Genomic DNA, 18,299 nt, shown 5'->3' with positions numbered 1-18,299 from the left:
GGTTTGGCATTCATTTCAAACCTATTATTATTATTATTATTATTATTATTATTATTATTATTATTAGCTCATATACCTTTGTAATTGAAAAGTTCTAGGAAAACAATAATAGGAACTTGGTGCTGGACAGTAATGTGTGAACAACCTAGGTATAAATTTGCATGGGAAGGATAAACATGCACTATTGGAATAAGTGTGCAATTTCCCCAGCATATTAAAACATCCAAGCCAAATAGGAAAATAAAGTGATGTTGGTTCAGTGTTCTTTAGCAAGGGCAACACATCTCAATATATGTAGACCAGCTCAGTTCGGTTTAATGGATTGGTCTGTCATCAACCCCAGAAGCCAAATTTGGATAGTCTAGAATTCTGAAATAGAGCTATGTTACTTATTTTTATCTGATGCTATAGTTACGTTTCTGTTGTTGCAGGCAAACTCTAATTTGTGTGGCTACAGTTACAGCAGCATCCAGTTACTGTTAGGCAAAGCAGAGCTAGTTGGCATGACCTCCTGCTGGAGACACACCCTTGTCTTATTTCTAGAAAAGACTGGCATGGAGTCATATTGGTTTTCCCTTGACCCCAATGGTTCTTTGGATGATAAGAAGGACTGGAGGGCACCCCAAGCTGTTAAGAAACAAGAGCTCCAAACTGAGAGTTCAAGCATTAGGCTGATATTCCTTGCCAAGAAGGGAATATCAGCTTAATTTAAGCCTCATTTAAATGTCAGTTTAGATCAATACTTTTTTTTTTTGAAGGAACAATCTGTCCTTCCTCTTCTCTGCCAACATGTTTCTGAGCCAGGTTCGAGGTGCTGGTTTTGACCTTTAAAGCCCTAAACGTTTCAGGCCCAACTTCCAAAGAGACCCTTCTCTCATTGCCATCACAAATACGGTCGGCGGCAAGGAGAGAGGAGGCCTTCTCAGTAGCCGCCCCGGTCCTTTCGAACACCCTCCCCATTAAGATTAAAACTGCCCCTTCCATGTTATCTTTCAAGAACTAGTTGAAGATCTACTATTCAAGCATGCTTTTGACAAATGAATTCAATTGCTAATGACAGCAAGGTCAATTTACACTGAGCTTAGCAAAATATACTATTTAATTGATGAGACTCCAAACCCTGAGTGGGATCTATTTTGATCCTGGAAGGTTCAATACAGTTTGAAAACATGCAAATGTGAGTAGATCAATAGGTACCGCTCCAGCGGGAAGGTAACAGCGCTCCATGCAGTCATGCCAGCCACATGACCTTGGAAGTGTCTACAGACAATGCCAGCTCTTCAGCCTAGAAATGGAGATGAGCACCAACCCCCAGAGTCAGACATGACTGGACTTAACGTCAGAGGAAACCTTTACCTTTTTCACTAGATGATTGTTACTAGATGGAGCAATGTAACAGGGAAACTAGCTGTAAAGCACTTCCTCCATTGTGTTGTCGAAGGCTTTCATGGCTGGGATCACAGGGTTGTTGTATGTTTTCGGGGCTGTATGGACATGTTCCAAAAGTATTCTCTCCTAATGTTTCGCCCACATCTATGGCAGGCATCCTCAGATACCTCACAACCTCTGAGGATGCCTGCCATAGCTGTGGGCAAAACGTCAGGAAAGAATACTTCTGGAACATGACCATACAGCCCGGAAAACATACAATAACCCTACTTCCTCCATTTCTTTCACATTTCTTTGGTTTTTTATCTGCAGGACTTATGAGGCGATCTGTTGAGGTAAACACCACTGTCAGCAGAGCTGGGAAGGGATTTATTTCCCCCTTCTTGAAGTCCTTTATACTTCCAGGAGAACTTTCTCCGTTTTCCTCAAAATCCACACTGAAACCTATCCTACAAACAAGTTCAGAACCTTGGATAGCGCTTTCAAAGTCTGGAATAAACCTCAGAGGAGACTTCACTGCCCCACAGACAAGGAAATTGATGGCTGTCCCTTCACTATAGGAATATATATCATGAAGTTACCACCAAGCAACCAAATCCACACCTCAAACAGAATGCTGGTTAAATCTCTAGTGTGTATAAAAGTACACATCTGTCTTGATAGTACACCCTCAGGGTTTCAAGCCATGAGGCTACTCCGTCTCATTAAACCTACCCAAGAAAGGATGCCCCTATATAGAAAGCAGTCAGTCTTTCAAACAGCAAGGCTATTCAGTGCAATTCAAATTGGCTAAAAAACCATTTCCCTACAACGCAACTACCCAGCCTTCCAAGCAGCAAACCTATTCCATTGTATTCCAGCTCACCAAACAAGGATTCACGTAAGCAGAAAACACCCAGACTTTAAGGCTGCAAGGCTATTCACTGCTATTCCACCTGGTCAACAAATGATTCCCATCAGCCACAGCAACGCGTGGCCGGGCACAGCTAGTATAGGTTATAACATTAAAGAAACAATGCCATGATACATTACCACATTGTCATGAGATCTGCTATGTTGTCCTGGCAGACCCACAAACACTGAAAAGATTAGTGTTTTATACTTACAAATCAAAAATCTCTCTAGTATATTAATTAACGATAATTTTACTTCAATGAGTTGAACTATTTCAATTTAATATGTGTGTTAACCTTTTATTTACATACCGAGGGACAATTTCTGCATTCATCTGAGGCAGGCTCTGCCATTAGTGAAACCGCAACATAATTTGAATCCAGAGCCTTGACAATGCTGGCAACTTGTTTCCCAGCCATCATTCTTGGCCCACCTTCTGTTGATTTCAGTTCCATTTTTTGCCTGTATGCAAACACATTGAAATGCTTGTTTAAACTTTGATTTTGACTCAACAGATTAGGTCCCCAACACTAACAATAACCTTATAATTACTGTAAGCATTACTTCATACCGGCATCATATTCATATTATTATTTCCTACTAGAGAATACCCATTGATGCAATGAGATGGATTGACTCAGTAGTTAATAATTGATTTAATGAATCTGTTCTAGTCAAGGCTAAATGATAGGATTTAGGCCAATATTTTAAATAAGGACAGTAAGGCTGCCATATTTGAAACTCTCTATAATGGAATTATAGTTATGGATAAGTGATGTGTAGTACAGAGCATCCTGAGAAACTTCAAGCAACAAGAATAACTCTTTTGATCAACTAATTACTTGCATCTTTAAGCCATAGCATAGATTCTGATATATAGAGGATTGACAGAAAAACAGGAACTTCAAATAACAAAGAATGAGAAGCAACAACGAAAAACATAATAAATGGTTCTTACATTCATACAGTACAATGCTTTCAAAATATTTTCTTTTCTTTTTCTTCCCTTTTCACTTAAAATTATAGTACCTTTATCCACAATAAAGAATGTCTGGTTAGCTATAAAAGGTGTGTCAACTGGGTACAGGAACAAAACATTTTCTGCAAATAAATCAAACAAGCCACCTTACTTTGAAACTATTTTTGCATCACTTGTTCGATGAATGTTTGCTTTTAAAATGTGATTTTCCTCTGCTCGCACAGATTTAATGAAGGTGTCCTCCAGCACATATATTGTAGCCGAAGAGGATTTTTTGCTGATGTCAAAGATCTGAAAAACATTTTGCATTTGTTATTATTTATACATACATGAAACGAGATCCCAAAAACACAGAGAATCTTTACTCTGTAATGTTTGATCTATAGTAATAAGTACAGTAGAGTCTCACTTATCTAATGTTCTGGATTATCCAACGCATTTTTGTAGTAATGTTTTCAATATATCATGATATGTTGGTGCTAAATTCGTAAATACAGTAATTACTACATAGTATTAATGTGTAATGAACTACTTTTTCTGTCAAATTTGTTGTATAACATGATGTTTTGGTGCTTAATTTGTAAAATCATAACCTATTTTGATGTTTAATAGGCTTTTTCTTAATCTCTCCTTATTATCCAACATATTCACTCATCCAACATTCTGCCAGCCCATTTATGTTGGATAAGTGAGACTCTACTGTAGTTATATTTGGGGGGGGGGGGGAGTAGGGGGCAAAGGGATATGGAGCAAATGTTACTGTTACTTTTTTTAAGCAGATTTTATTTATTATATATTTACTTCATTTATATCCCGCCCTTCAAACTGAAGGGGACTCAGAGCAGCCTTACAAAATCGGCAGCAATTCGATGCCATAAATACAATACAATAAAATTAACAGTTACATTAAAACTAAAGACATTAAAACAATACAATTTAAAACCAATTATTAAAATCACATCATCCAAAATCATAGTCCAAGGCTGTTCTAATTGTCATTTCATTATTCCTTATTGTCTTGCTACACTAAAAAACTTGCTATCCAAATGCTTGGTCTTATAACCACGTTTTTAATTTCTTCCTGAAGATCAGGAAGGAGGGAGCTGCTCAGATGACATTTCTCTTGTCACATAGCAATAAGGCAATTCCCAGCATGGGCAGCAACATTATTCTCATTTAAGAGGGGAATGAGGAGTATACATAAAGGTAAAAATAAGATGATTATAAATTAGACTGGATTTCTTAGGATATACTGTGTTTCTCCAATTGTAAAATGCACTTCACTTTCTTCATATAAACATCTCTTAAAATGGGGAGTGTCTTCAAATCACAAGTGCATACATATGTGTGTGTGTGTGTATACATACACAGAGAGAGATTTTTTTTCTGTTGGTAGTACTGAAACCAGTGTGCATCTTACAATCAATGGCATCTTAGAACTGAAGGACTGCAGTATTAATGGCTCTGACAACCAGCTCTGACAACCAAAAAAGTGCCTCTTTTTCCAACATTTCTGTTTCTTTGTCTGCCAAGTGTTGGAAATAAATTAATGCTCATTCTTTCAGTTTGTGAGGTTCCCAGCTACAATTACATGCCCACTGCAGAAACTGAAGTGATGTCCTTGACAGATCTTTGGTGAGATCCAAGAAAACAAGTCTTATATCAGATTGACAGGTTTTAATCATATCTCTGGGAAAGATGCCTTGTTCTTCTACATAAGACATTTCTTATTATCTCTTTCCACGATCAGCTGTATGAGAACTGCCAGGTAGGTACAGTATAATATAACATTATATTTGTAATATGTATAGAAAGTGCTAAAACATACTATACCTGATTTTGACTGGTAAAACCCATCCGTTCTAACTTACAAGCTTTTATTTTAGTGAGTTGGTTTTCTCGAGCCTGGTAAGTAACATTGCATTTCCCACAGATATCCACCTACAGAGCAAATCACAAAACAAAATCAAACTGATGTGTCTAAAGCTTTCAAGGTCAGATTAGATGCAATATTTGCTTGGGCAGAAAAAGGAATCGCTCTGGTGCTGAAAAGGAACTTCCTTCCACATACAAATAGCAGCTTCAGAAGAGTCGTTTTCTTTAGAAAATCAGCAAAAAGGGAAAATAATGAAGTTCACAGCAACTGCAACCCAATAAAGCTCCAATCTGATGCTATTTATCTTTTTAATGTCTTTACAATGTTCTGATAAAAACACATTTAACTCCACATATAATCTAACCATCAGTAAATATAGCAGAAATAATAAATTTAACTTGTAGTTATGTTATCATATATACGCCTGGCATTCTCTCAGTGTTTTTCCTTCTCTCTCCCACTTTTCCATCTGTCTTCTTTTTTATTACATTCAGTCACTCAGAGCCAGACTAGATGCAGCTCATTCATGGAATTAGCAATAGTGTGGGTGGCTTTTAGAAGCATAAACTTTTATAAACTTTAATCTATTTCATCAGATGCCATCTGATGAAGTAGGCCTAAGTATATGAAAACTTATGCTACCAACTTCTTTCTCTCAGTTAACCTGAAAGGCGCTACAAGATTCCTTTTTATAGCAATTATTTATGATTGCTTAACTTGCGTAATTGAGTACAGTACCTCACTTGTAGTCCCAGAGTGCAACTGTATCTGAAACAAGCTCGCCAACCCTCTCTTGAGATTCTGAATAACTGCAGGTTCCTTTTCATAGGAGTAGAAGGTTTTAATCTGAGAAGTAGAGGAAATGAGGGAGAAAAAGTGAAATATAATACACACATGATTTTACTTGACAATTCATAATTCCGTCAGTTAATCTATTTATGTAAATAATATTCAGCCAACTTAAAGTGACCCATTACAGTTCAACACAGATATACTCAATGTGGTTGAAATTCTAATAAAAGCAATACAAGAATTTATCAAAACAACATGGCAATAAACTATGCAATAAATACCCAAACATTTCAAATAATAAATACAACAATCCAAATAAGCAATCACAAATGTAACATAGTAATATTTAAAATGTATTACAAAGTATATGAGAATATTCACTAAAACTCATTGAATGGTGTTTATACATTGTTAAAATATAGCAGCCAGAGAGAGGGGGGGGGGGAGAGAGAGAGAGAGAGAGAGAGAGAGGGAGAGAGAGATGATGTCTTGTATGATCAGACATGAATAAAGTGCTCTGCGTGAGAAATAGTATTATAAAAAACGGGATGCACACATATATGGTGAATAGAATCTTTGGTCTTCTTGAAATGGGTGTGTAGGAATATATACTTTTTGTTTGTTCACAGTCAGCTCTACACATTTGTGGTTTTGGCTTATTTTCTGATTTGATTATGTTCTATCTAAGAAGCTTTAGGTCCTCCAGTGTGGCTGTATGGGCAATGTCTAGTGCAGTGGTTCTCAACCTGTGAGTCCCCAGATGTTTTGGCCTTCAACTCCCAGGAATCCTAACAGCTGGTAAACTGGCTGGGATTTCTGAAAGTTGTAGGCCAAAACACCCAGAGACCCATAAATTGAGAACCACTGGCCTCGTGGATGTTGACCACAGGTTTGTGCTGGGGGACCTAGGTATTCCTTCAGAGATATTCTCTCGGGTACAAAAATAGTGTGTTTTTTTCATTTACAATTTCTTTCACTTTCATTGGGGTCCTGCACCACAACCACAACAAATGTAGAGAACTGACTACATTTCATTTGTAATGATGCTTTTCTCTCAAAGTGAGAGCCAAGGCATCTAAAAAACCTTAAGAATAAAAACATAAAAACAATTCAAAATCACATTAAAAAGGATATAATCATTTAAAAGACACCTAACATGTCCTATAAATGAACCACACATAAATGTGTTCAGAAGAGCATCAATTCAATTTCTATAATCTCCAGTTCAAAAGTAAATTAAGTAGGAACTTAACTTTTTCACTTAAGTTCCTGGAAAGCAGCTGATAGTCACACTTTACTAGATGGAGAAATAGTCATAATTCTGACCTGGTGTAAGATCACTTCCACACACCCTGTCACTAGCCCACAATGCTGGTCTTTTGAAAAGTGCTTTGAACTTGAGGAAATTAAACAGAATATACCTAATACGCTTACATTTCATCATAATGCCTGTCTTCACAGCACAGCAGAAATTTCAAGATAACATATATCTTGTACTTTGTCCAAGCTATATCAGACAAAAGTGAGGCTCCAGTAAAGAAGCAGTATAGAAACGTGTCAGTGGACTCTGAACTGCCACAGAACAGTGCTATATATGTACTTAACACAAGACTTTGCCCCTTTACCTACATACTCAAGGAGCAGAAGCCTGAAAGATTTCCTTCCCCACAGTCTTTACATTACAAAATGAGATTGTGAGCAATACATTCTCTGTTTTGCGAAGCCCATTGTTAAATATTTGGATCACTATGATAATGTGCCATCTGTGCCTTATGGTGTTGTAATGAGTTGTAAATCAGCTGTCTGTGTCCAGATTCTATATCAACAGCTTTAAAATATCCCCCCTCCAAATTACCCAAAACCAAGCCATGAACTATATAATGAACTTGAACATCCATAGATTTTAGCATCCAGGTGAGTCCTGGAACCAAAACCAGACGATACCAAGGGGCCATTGTATTATGTGTGATGTTAAAGGGTAAAATCTTTTTTGCTTTGCAAAAGAAAAAGCAAAGAGGGCTGGTAACACCTGATGGATGCGATCTGAGCGGAAAGCAAAGTCTCTGAATGAGAACTTTATTCTGAAAAACAGACCAAAATGTTTTGTTTTACAGGCTGTATGGCCATGTTCCAGAAGCATTCTCTCCTGATGTTTCACCCACATCTATGGCAGGCATTCTCAGAGATTGTGAGGTATATGAGGATGCCTGCCATAGATGTGGGCAAAACATCAGGAGAGAATGCTTCTGGAACATGGCCATACCGCCCGGAAAACACACAACAACCCTGTGATTCCGGCCATGAAAGCCTTCGACAAACACCAAAATGTTCTTGCCTCAAAATATTTTATGGCCATCTTCAAGGGATTTCAGCTTTTAAAATTTTCTGAAGGAATAAACAGAAATGTTAAAATAAAGCCTTCCCTCTTAGCTTCCTTACCTTTCCACGAATCCAGTGCAGAACCACAGGCCTTTTTAAAGCAATCAGCTGTTCTTTTTCAATTACTACATCTGTTTTTTTGCCCTTAAAAACATTTTTCCCAGGTGGGCGCTCATTCACATTTTCAACAGCTACATTTTGAATCTGGGAAAGGAGAAAAGTGAAAAGCATTAAAATGCCTTGTCTTGCAGAGACAGATTTGCAGAGATTTCTCATTAGTACTTCTCCCATGCTTATGCTTTCAGTATGCACCTGCCATTACTGCACTTCAGTAACTATAGATGCTGGAGACAGCTTTCAAAACCATCATATAATCTGGAACATCTTCAAGCTACTGGATTCACACACCTTCTAATATGGTCACAGTCCAAGCATGAGGCAAAGAGTAATATGATACTTTGAACCTAATCTATGTCCAAATGCCAAACATTGGATTCCAGGACTCAAATCCCTTCTCAGCTATGAAAACCCACTAGGATGTGTTGAACAAATCATATGGACTCAGCCTTAGAAGAAGGCAATTTAAACCTCTTTTAAATATATCTAGCTTAGAACAGGGTTTTAATAAGTTGGAGTCAATTTGAAAGCACATAACAAACAATTTTAACACTGCAATGTTGAATACTGAGGATTGCAGCTAAGGTTTAAATACATTAATCCCACCACATGTTCAGGTTATTCCTTTGCGGATTTGATTATTCACTGATTTCATTTAAATGTTTTCTCTAGGAATCTCTAGGTCTCATGGAAGAAGATGACCACGGAATCACATTGGAGGATCTAAAGATGGTCTCTCAAGTAAGCACTCACCATTTTCCCATTTTCATGAGTCCTTGCACCCCTAACCCTGCAAATATGGAAAACTGATAATACAGCAAATATTTTTTGTAATTCTATTCTGTTTAATGAAGAAGTGGTAAAGCACTTTCACTTTCACCCTGTATCACACTATATGCATTAAACTTTCATTATATAAACAAACAAAACAATGTGCTTGATATGCTGTTTCACACTAACTGCCTACCGCAATTTTGATCAGCTGGTCATCATCATTATTGGGGTTCCTCCATACTAAGTTGACATCCACTTCAGATGAAATTTGGTAGCCTGCACTCTCCTGTGGTGCACCTTTCACCCTGTCAATAAGTACTTCCGTAGAGTAAGCAAATTTGTATAACTTGTCATTGTTTATCCGTGGACCAGTATTGTGGCCTGTACGGGGGAAGAGAAAAACAGAAATGTAAAAGCATCATGTCAGTGTTTGAGACATACATCCAGATCATATTTTCTTCTTTTCCCTCTTGTATCGCTTAAAAATGAGAAAGAACACAGCTCAAGCCTGTCCAGGGGTTTCTACATTCACACGAAGCCAGGATCTCTTTACATACTCGGAAGCATTTCCTTATTTATAGTATTTAACATGTAGCACTAAACCTTCACATATCACATTATAATACTGAACCTATGTCTACTATCAGTAATGCACTGCATGAGGATAGACCTATTGAAGCCTAATCCAGACAAGACTGAGGTGCTCCTGGTCAAAGGAAAGGCAGCTCAGTGTTGCTGGGGTTGTATACCTGCTTCAAATTTATCTTAACCTATTCTGGGATTAGCTATGATTTAAAACCTACAGCACATTCACCTCTCCATTGATATAGGAACTACCTGCTTGTCAGGGTTTTGGTTTTGATTTCAAAATATATTTTGCTTGCCACACTTATTATTCAAGGATATCAGGGGGGTATATGACGGCTAGCATTCTGTGTAGTATTTCAGTTATGAATTTGCAGCCTAGACTTGGTATCCATAACACTGCCATATTGAATAACACAACATAGTCACATTTGTTGATCTAAAGTAAGATCCCTAACCAAGGAACCCATATTCTCAGTTTAATTTACCCGCATCTAAGAGAAAATTGTCTAAGAATTTATTAGATTCTCCAGATGATCCTATGGAATACTTCCACCAGAAGTTACCACAGGGTTGTGATGGAGAATCTAGCAGTTTCCCAGAGAGGATACCTTCCTAGGAATCTGTCAGGGTGAAACAAAGAACAGCATCATCAAAGCTGGTCTTCTCGCAACCTGACTACAAGAGGACAGAGGAAGGAGACCATTTGGCGGGATAGGCTGATTTATGACAGGGTCTGGTCTTCAAACGTGGGAAAGGACAAAAGGAAAGGGAGGTGTGGATGGAGAAGGAGGAGGGGGGAGGCAACAACCCCATATACTGAGGGGAAAAGCGGAAGAGGGTCAGTAAAAGCTTTTGCAGTCATCTTGGCAAGGCGGATTCAATAAAGTTTTCCATTGCGACCAGCGGTGTGAGCCTATTTCTTGGGTCCTACACCTTCCAGGAACGGACAGAATCTCTCCATGTATGCAATGATAGAAAATCATGTTATTTAATGATGTTTGGTCATATCCAGACTGGACAATATCCCCTTGTGCATAAATGGTCATACTGTACTGTCATAAATCCCCATCTGCAGCCCACCAAAAGCACCAGCAGGTGCACAGAGTGAAATATGCCTTTCCAGCTGCCAACAAGGGCACAAGGATGGCACTAGCAGTTCCCTCTGAGCAGCGAGTAGTGATGAAGAATTTCAACAGGGATCCTGCTTCTGATTTCAGCAGCTTTGCTTCACTGGTAGGAGAGGGCTAGAAACATCCTCCTCTCTGGACGCTTCTCAGCAGCTAAAGAGATATTTGCTCAATGGGGCTTCAGGTTGATGGGAGGGAGATCAGGCCAGGAGATCTTACTAACTGTATATACTCATGTATACGTTGACTTCATGTATAAGCTGAGGGCAGGTTTGCACAGTAAAATTATGGATTTTGATATGAACTGTGGATAAGTTGAGGGTGATTCTGTGGAGAGGGGGAGCCACCAATGCTGACTCAGGGGACCAACTGTTACTGACTGCTGCCATTTCCCTGCCCAAGCATTCAAAAAATCCAGAAGCAGCACCACAGCAGAGTGTAACCCATGCTTCTCTTGGGTTCTCCCAAGACGGACTAAGCTCTTGCCTTTTGTCATGTTACACAGAGAAGGGCATGGTTCCTTTTTTGTAACAGTCCTTACTTATACTGACCCATGGATAGGTTGACTTGCTTTTTTGGGTTGATTTTTTCCCTGAAATGTCTAAACATATAAATGGGTATATAGAATAGTTGCACATTCATAACTAGTTAAGATTTGTAACTAATTAGATGATGTAGAGTATCAGCAACTTTACCACTATGTTTACATTAAGTACCATCCAAGACTAGTGGCTTATGGAAAGCTGCAAATCCCTCCTTTCCTTTTCATATTCCGGAAGTGACAACAGAGCCCTTGAGTACATGTAAAACCCTATTCTGGTCAAAGATTTCCGCTCAGTCCACCTCCACCTCACTATCTTGCTGAAAACATCTTCTTCACCTTCCTTCCTAGGAATCTCTCCATGCATGCTATGATAGAAAATCATGTTGTTTAATTATTCTTCCACAACATCCACACCTACGCTGTCTTCAAAATGCTCTGTGTAAAGAAGCTAACCAATAGTTTCCTTCTACTGAAACTTAAGCATTTTAATAGTGTGTTTAACCTCTTCTGATTGTCCTTAAATAGCTACAACTCAAGCACATTTTGCTAAACTTAACTCACTTCCTCAATAAATATTAGGAAAAGAGATGATGATTGGTACACACTACAATATGCTCCTTGTGTTCACCTCTACTACAAGATTTGAATCAAAACAAGCGCATGTGTTACTCAACACAATACCGAAACTCTAGAAGGGATCTATCATAACTCCTGCCATGGTAAAAGGTGTAAGGTAAAGGTAGTGTTGTAATTAAATAGGTATCTAGGCCCATGTATTCCATAAAGGATCCATTCCAGGAACCTTCATATAATATGATTTTTGCATAATCTGGAACCCTATTTTCTTACCTGAAATAAACAAGGTCTTGGGCTTCCAGCCAAGAAATTCCATAGAATTGCTGGAGGACCTAGAAAATGCCTAGAGAAGTGTTCAACTTCTAGTGGATATAATTGGAGTAATGTTTGCTTGTCTATTGGGACAGGAACAGTGGTTGGGGTGCATGCAGCCTCCCAAGACCTCTTGAGGTCACCAGGGCCTCAAAAGCCATCCTGAAATTGAGCGGGGTTTTTTTGTTGTTATGTGGGGGGTTTTTTGCCCATGCCCCCCTCCAAGCTTCCTAGAGGTCGTGGGTGCAATTTCACCACATTTTAGAGGGAGGGGTGGTCTGTTTTCCTCTCTTCAACACTTCACAGATGGAAAAGACATATGTGTGGTCAAACATCAGAATATGTTCAAGATGGTTAAAGATAAGCAAGACACACACATTAGGAGAGGCTGCAGAAATATGCTTTTGGCTGAGCCTTCTGGGAAGAGTATGATTCTGCTCCAATCTTTCCTCTCTTCTCCGCACTGCTGAGATAACTGAATGAAAACTGCTTTTGCACACTACAGCAACTGAAGTAAATCAAGGGTAATGCATTAAAAACTAGTTGGAAAAATGGGATGGCCTGTCCCTCCCAAATCAGGACAATTGTTGGGCATACTTTTAAATGTGAGAGCACACTTTTACAAACAAGAAGTGAAAAAGAAAGTTTCTTTGTATTATTTTTTAAAGATAAAAATGAGGGTGGGGTGCCTATGTGTGAAAGTCACCTGCTGAGTTATGATGACCCCTTTAATTTCTTAGGCAAGGAATACTCAAGACATGGTTTTGCCAGCTCCCTCCTCTGAAATATAGCCTACAGCCCATGGTATTCACTGGTGGTTTCCCATTTAAGTACTAAGACTGACCCTGCTTAGCATCTAGGATCTGGGACCTTTAGGATATTTAGGCCCTGTTACTATTCCTAGCCACTACTAATTGGTATATATCTATAAGAATTTTTTCAACCTATTTTGCTCCCTCCTTTAATTATACTAACTTTTTCTGATATTGTTACAGAATGCACGTACTCTTAGTTCTTTCACTTCCTTAATAGTACTAGAACTGGTCTTCACCCTATTTTAACATAGTGTCTTAGGGTCTCAAGGACCTCTGTGATCATTTCTTACAAGGAGGCTGGATACATACAGCCTGACTTACAATCCTGGTGTCTGTCATAGAGGCAGTCTATAATTAAATCATGATACTGTATAATACTGAAAGTTATGCTGCCTGAACTGAGGCAGCTGTCAGGGTTTGTACCTTTTATTAGCACTCTTGGCATGCACAACTTGAGCAGCTCTAACCACTAATTTGATCAAGGGGTGTATATTTACACTGGTTGTTTCTTGCATTGTTCGTTACGGTAATGCTTTAAATAGGGAGAAGAGCCAAAAGTAATTTAGAAGAAAAGATGGAATATATTGCTAGATAATAACACATTGATGTAATCTCATTCAGTCAAAATAATATTGTTAAAATTATTAATGAATTATATATTTAGATACAAGCAATTTGTGACCTGATTGATTCAACCAGTTAAAACATAGTATCTTAAAGAAAGATCCATTTGAGCTCAGTTCTGCCAATGATTATATGATAATTTGTAGTAGCCATAAATCAGTTATATCTGATAATAGGCATATTCTATAGAAACTATGGGCTGTGAAAATGCAAATAAATTGATATGAGAGCAAATGAAGGCCTAACCATCACTTGAAACCAGACTGACTAAACTGAGGCTATCATACATTGGACATATCATGAGATGACTTGTCTCATTGGAAAAGATTATGTGATAGGCAGTAAGATAGATTTAATAAAGGAAGCCATTGCCCTAAATCAGAATTGAGCAAGCATTGAAAGTTGAGGGCTGAGACTCTCAAAAATTTTCTTATTCCTAGTGTTGATCTAAGTGCAAGCCCACTTGAAGACACATACCATCAACAAATAGGCATGCCATTTATATTATATACATAGATAATATTTTAATACAGAAATAGCAACTTTAGCTTACCACATGCTAAAGAGACAGACCAAACAGCCTAAGGAGTTGTTGTATGTTTTCCGGGCTGTATGGCCATGTTCTAGAGGTATTCTCTCCAGCCTGGAAAACATACAACAACCCTGTGATCCCGGCCATGAAAGCCTTTGACAGCCTGAGGAGTCTTATCCGATGCTAAGTTGTTAGAATCAGGCTATCCTTTAATTATACAACGATCCATATTCATCACAAACAGCCTTTGTTCAGTCAAACTTTATGAATTCTTCAATTTAGTTTCTGAAGGATTGCAGCAAAAACTCATTCTCACAACACAATGACCACAGGATATACTGTCCACAGGGTCACAGTTGGCCACACCCATGTAAGCTGGTAGAGTGTGCTCTGAAAACTTAATTTACAGGTCATCATAACTGTCACATGCTAATTAATGCATCATTAGTAGATCATGATATACCATTTCCACAGTCTCTGCTTAGACAAAAAGACAACTGGAGCTGATGGCACCCATATGCTGATGACAAAAAAGTTAACTCTGAAGGGAACCTCATGTTTCTTAGAAGTATTAACACAGAGAATAATAAAGAACCTTGCAAGAGTCCAAAGTGTAAATGCTGTGGAGACAAGGAGAAATCCCCCAGCACCAGCTTCTAGAGATAGCTGTCCAGATGTCATTGGAGCTACTGAAGGTCAGTGTTCCCCACAGCAATATCGTATAGTTCATTCAGAAGGATATAATGTTAAATGGGACTGAAATCTCTAGAAGACCAAAAATACTATAAGAGTACTCTCTTCTATCTCTTCCATCAAAGACCTATGAGATTATTAAAGCAGACTCAGTGTGAAAACCAATCTATGTAGATAAAACTCTGATTCATTTAAATATGGCCAGCGACCACTTATTTGAGCATCAAGTCCAGGAAGGTGATATTAATTGGTTGTTCAGATCTGGGTTCAAATAATATTTTTCAGGGGTGATTGACCCTCTCTTTAAAAATGTAACTATCTCCTGAGCCCAGCTAAATGTGAGACATAATAAACCAAGAAGCAGAATGGGTAAACCACATTTGTTAAGAAGTCTTCATACACAGGAAAAATTAACGAATTCATATTATACGTTATATTACATTTATATTATATTTTATAGATATAGAGATAGCTAGATTCATATTTAATACTTTCAGACTTTTAGACATGCAACACATAGAGGGTATTTTGTACATATTTTGTAAAATTTTGTAATGAATATATTGTAAATTAGGTGCAATTTTCCATTTCCCCTATGTATGGTGACTTTTGGGACACCCTGTATTTTAATCATGTTCAGATCATGACATATAGGAGCAGTTTTGTCTTCAAAATGTCTCTCAGAAGGGTTAGAGAGTGCAATCAAGGATTCCACAACAGACATTTGGCAAAACACCACAAATCATGTAAAAACAAACAAACAAACCCACCACTCAATGACATTGTGAGGATGCAACAGCAGTGGAGACAAATTCCTTCTTTTCCCTTCCATAAGGAAGTCCACTCACTAATGAGTTGGTATCCAGCTGGACTTGTTAAAAGGTATCTTCTGCTTGCATTGTAGACATTTCCTGAACTATAGCATCAATCAGAACTATACCACAACCTCGGTTCAATAGGAGAGGTCACTTGGGAACATGTATGCCAAGCGTGCAGGTCATCTCTGCATTCTCTTTCTGCTGTCTCAGCATTGCACAACTTCAAGACTGTACAGGAAATCAATGGCTGATACTGTAGTTCTATGCAATCTAATCAGATGTAAACTAGGTTCTCGTTGGGTTCCACTGGGTTCCATGTGTCTCTCAGTTAATTACCATATATACTCATATATACCTTATATACTCATGTATAAATCGATTTCATGTATAAGCCAAGAGCAGGTTATAAAGGCCAAAATTATGGATATTGATATGACCTTTGGATAATGCAAGGGTTATTTCACTGAGATGGGAAAACACCAATATCAATTCAAGGGACCAGTTGTCCCTTGCCACTGTCATCATTTCCCTAACAAAGCATTCAAATAGCTAATGGTGAGAAGTGCTGGGAGTTGCAGTCCAGTATTTTTTTCACCTCGATTGTATCAGATGTCGGGTTACATTAGAAAACCAATGTCCTAAAACTACTTTAATGGATAAATCTTTTAATGGGATCAGTTTTGAAGTTCTGATCAAGATCCTAACAGTTCAATTTCTGCCATGAATATTTTTTGCTTACTTTTTTCAAATTGTAGAAACAGTAGACTTAACCTACCCCAAAACACATGGGCTCAGGAGGAACCATTGATCAATCATGTATTATTATGTAAAGCATTAGCAACTTCAAAATGTCAGAAATATTATTTAATCACACAAAGGAGATTTTCAATGTACCCCCTTTCTTTTATCAGAAAGTTTGTTTCCACATAGTTTCCCCCTAAAAAGCAAAAATAAATAAACTTTAGAAAATCTAGATATACAGCTTACCCTTCACAGATGCTGAGTAGGTTGAAATGATACAAGGGAAAAGCACAGTAAGAAGAATCATCCCTGGCTCTTTTAAACTGTAAACTTCAGTACTATGAAATACTGTTAGGCTATTGAGAAGCAAACTGCTCAGACTGGAGTGAAGTCTGAAAGAGGGCTTCTGAATCTGTCACAGTAATGTTTATCTAGATGTAGTAAGGGTCAGATTCCAAACTCCAAACTTGAGTACTAAGTTCATTGAAGGTCTTTCCAGTTAATTATTAAGGACTGCATGGCATTCAGAAGTGTCATTGTTCTACTTAGCTTTCATTAATAGAGACTAAAACTCATGGCAGTACACGCTGGCCTTTACCAACTCCCTGAATATATAGTAAATAACATTGGCAGTGTTATAAGTAACAGTGGAGAAGTACTCCTCTGATGACACTTACTTAGTTCCTCTTTTGTCTCCATGCTGCGTAACGTGATTTGTCTAACATCAGAAAAATATTTGGACCAACACTATTCCTTTAGAAGTAATTTTGTTTGCATTTTCTTTCACTCTAATAATAAATAATAAAACTTATATTCCGTCCCATCTCCCAAAACAGGACTCAGAGCAACTAGCTAATATAAAAGTCAAATATTCATTGCCAACAAGTAAATACAATACATACCGACATAACTTTATAAAAGCATTTAAAACTCAACCACATTCGATAATAAAAAAGCATAATAAACAATACAACACAAAACCACATTAAACAGTGCCTATAGAGTTAAAGCCATATTTCTATCCATTCACCATTGCTTAAAAACCTTAAAGATTTGAACCTCTACACTAATCTTTTGGTTACTGTTTTTTTTAAAAAAAAAAATCATATGAACGCATCTTAACTCACTCGTTATTTACAACAAAAAGCTTTATTTTCCCCGAATAGTAGTTTTTTAAGTAGCAAAAGTATTCCTAAAAAGCACATTAAGGTCAGATGAAGCTGTGTTCTGCATGTCATACTAATGACATTTAAACTGAAATCCAGAGCTACTTGGGCAGGCATGTAAGGTAGGAATTTTAGCTTTAAACAATGTAAACAAGATAATCTCCTCTTCTTGTGCTATTAAAGCACAGTGTGAGCAAGTAAGGATCTGTTAATCAAGAAATACAAAACTTTCACATCAGAAAATGCTGAAAAAATCCTTGGCAGGCCAGCATTATTATCCTCACTGTCAGTCCTGATGATGCAAAGAACATGTAAAGAAAACATCACACCAAACATGTGACATAAATATCTGGCATGTCAAGGATAGAATTCCAAACCCATTAACTGCCTATGGGGTACAATTTTCTCACTAAATAACTTCTAAATTGTCTCACACTGTCCTATCATTTCCAATCATAATGTTGATTGGAAGCAGTCAAGATACCTGGATTTCAGGGAAAGTGTAACATGTTGCATATGTATTAGTTGGAAATTTCCTGGTTTTGGCTAACTGTTGAATCTTG

At 37.8% G+C, this 18,299-nt stretch overlaps 1 protein-coding gene across 1 annotated transcript in view; it reads right to left on the bottom strand.

Moving 5' to 3' along the window:
• Window positions 1-16,986, bottom strand: part of mttp (microsomal triglyceride transfer protein) — a 36,621-nt gene extending 19,635 nt beyond the window's left edge. Inside the window, exons 1-7 of the mRNA XM_003225733.4 lie at window positions 16,817-16,986; window positions 9,394-9,581; window positions 8,370-8,513; window positions 5,877-5,984; window positions 5,096-5,203; window positions 3,414-3,553; window positions 2,595-2,745 (exon numbers count right to left, since the gene is read on the bottom strand). Coding sequence (XP_003225781.1) covers window positions 2,595-2,745; window positions 3,414-3,553; window positions 5,096-5,203; window positions 5,877-5,984; window positions 8,370-8,513; window positions 9,394-9,581; window positions 16,817-16,877 — 900 coding nt within the window. The 5' untranslated portion in view covers window positions 16,878-16,986. The remainder of the gene's footprint in view (window positions 1-2,594; window positions 2,746-3,413; window positions 3,554-5,095; window positions 5,204-5,876; window positions 5,985-8,369; window positions 8,514-9,393; window positions 9,582-16,816) is intronic.
• Window positions 16,987-18,299: the final 1,313 nt, after the last annotated feature.

The sequence above is a fragment of the Anolis carolinensis genome, chromosome 5, assembly GCF_035594765.1.
Source record: "Anolis carolinensis isolate JA03-04 chromosome 5, rAnoCar3.1.pri, whole genome shotgun sequence".
Classification (NCBI taxonomy): domain Eukaryota; kingdom Metazoa; phylum Chordata; class Lepidosauria; order Squamata; family Dactyloidae; genus Anolis; species Anolis carolinensis.
The sequence above is the reverse complement of the archived record's forward strand: the minus strand, read 5'-3'. Positions and strand labels throughout refer to the sequence as shown.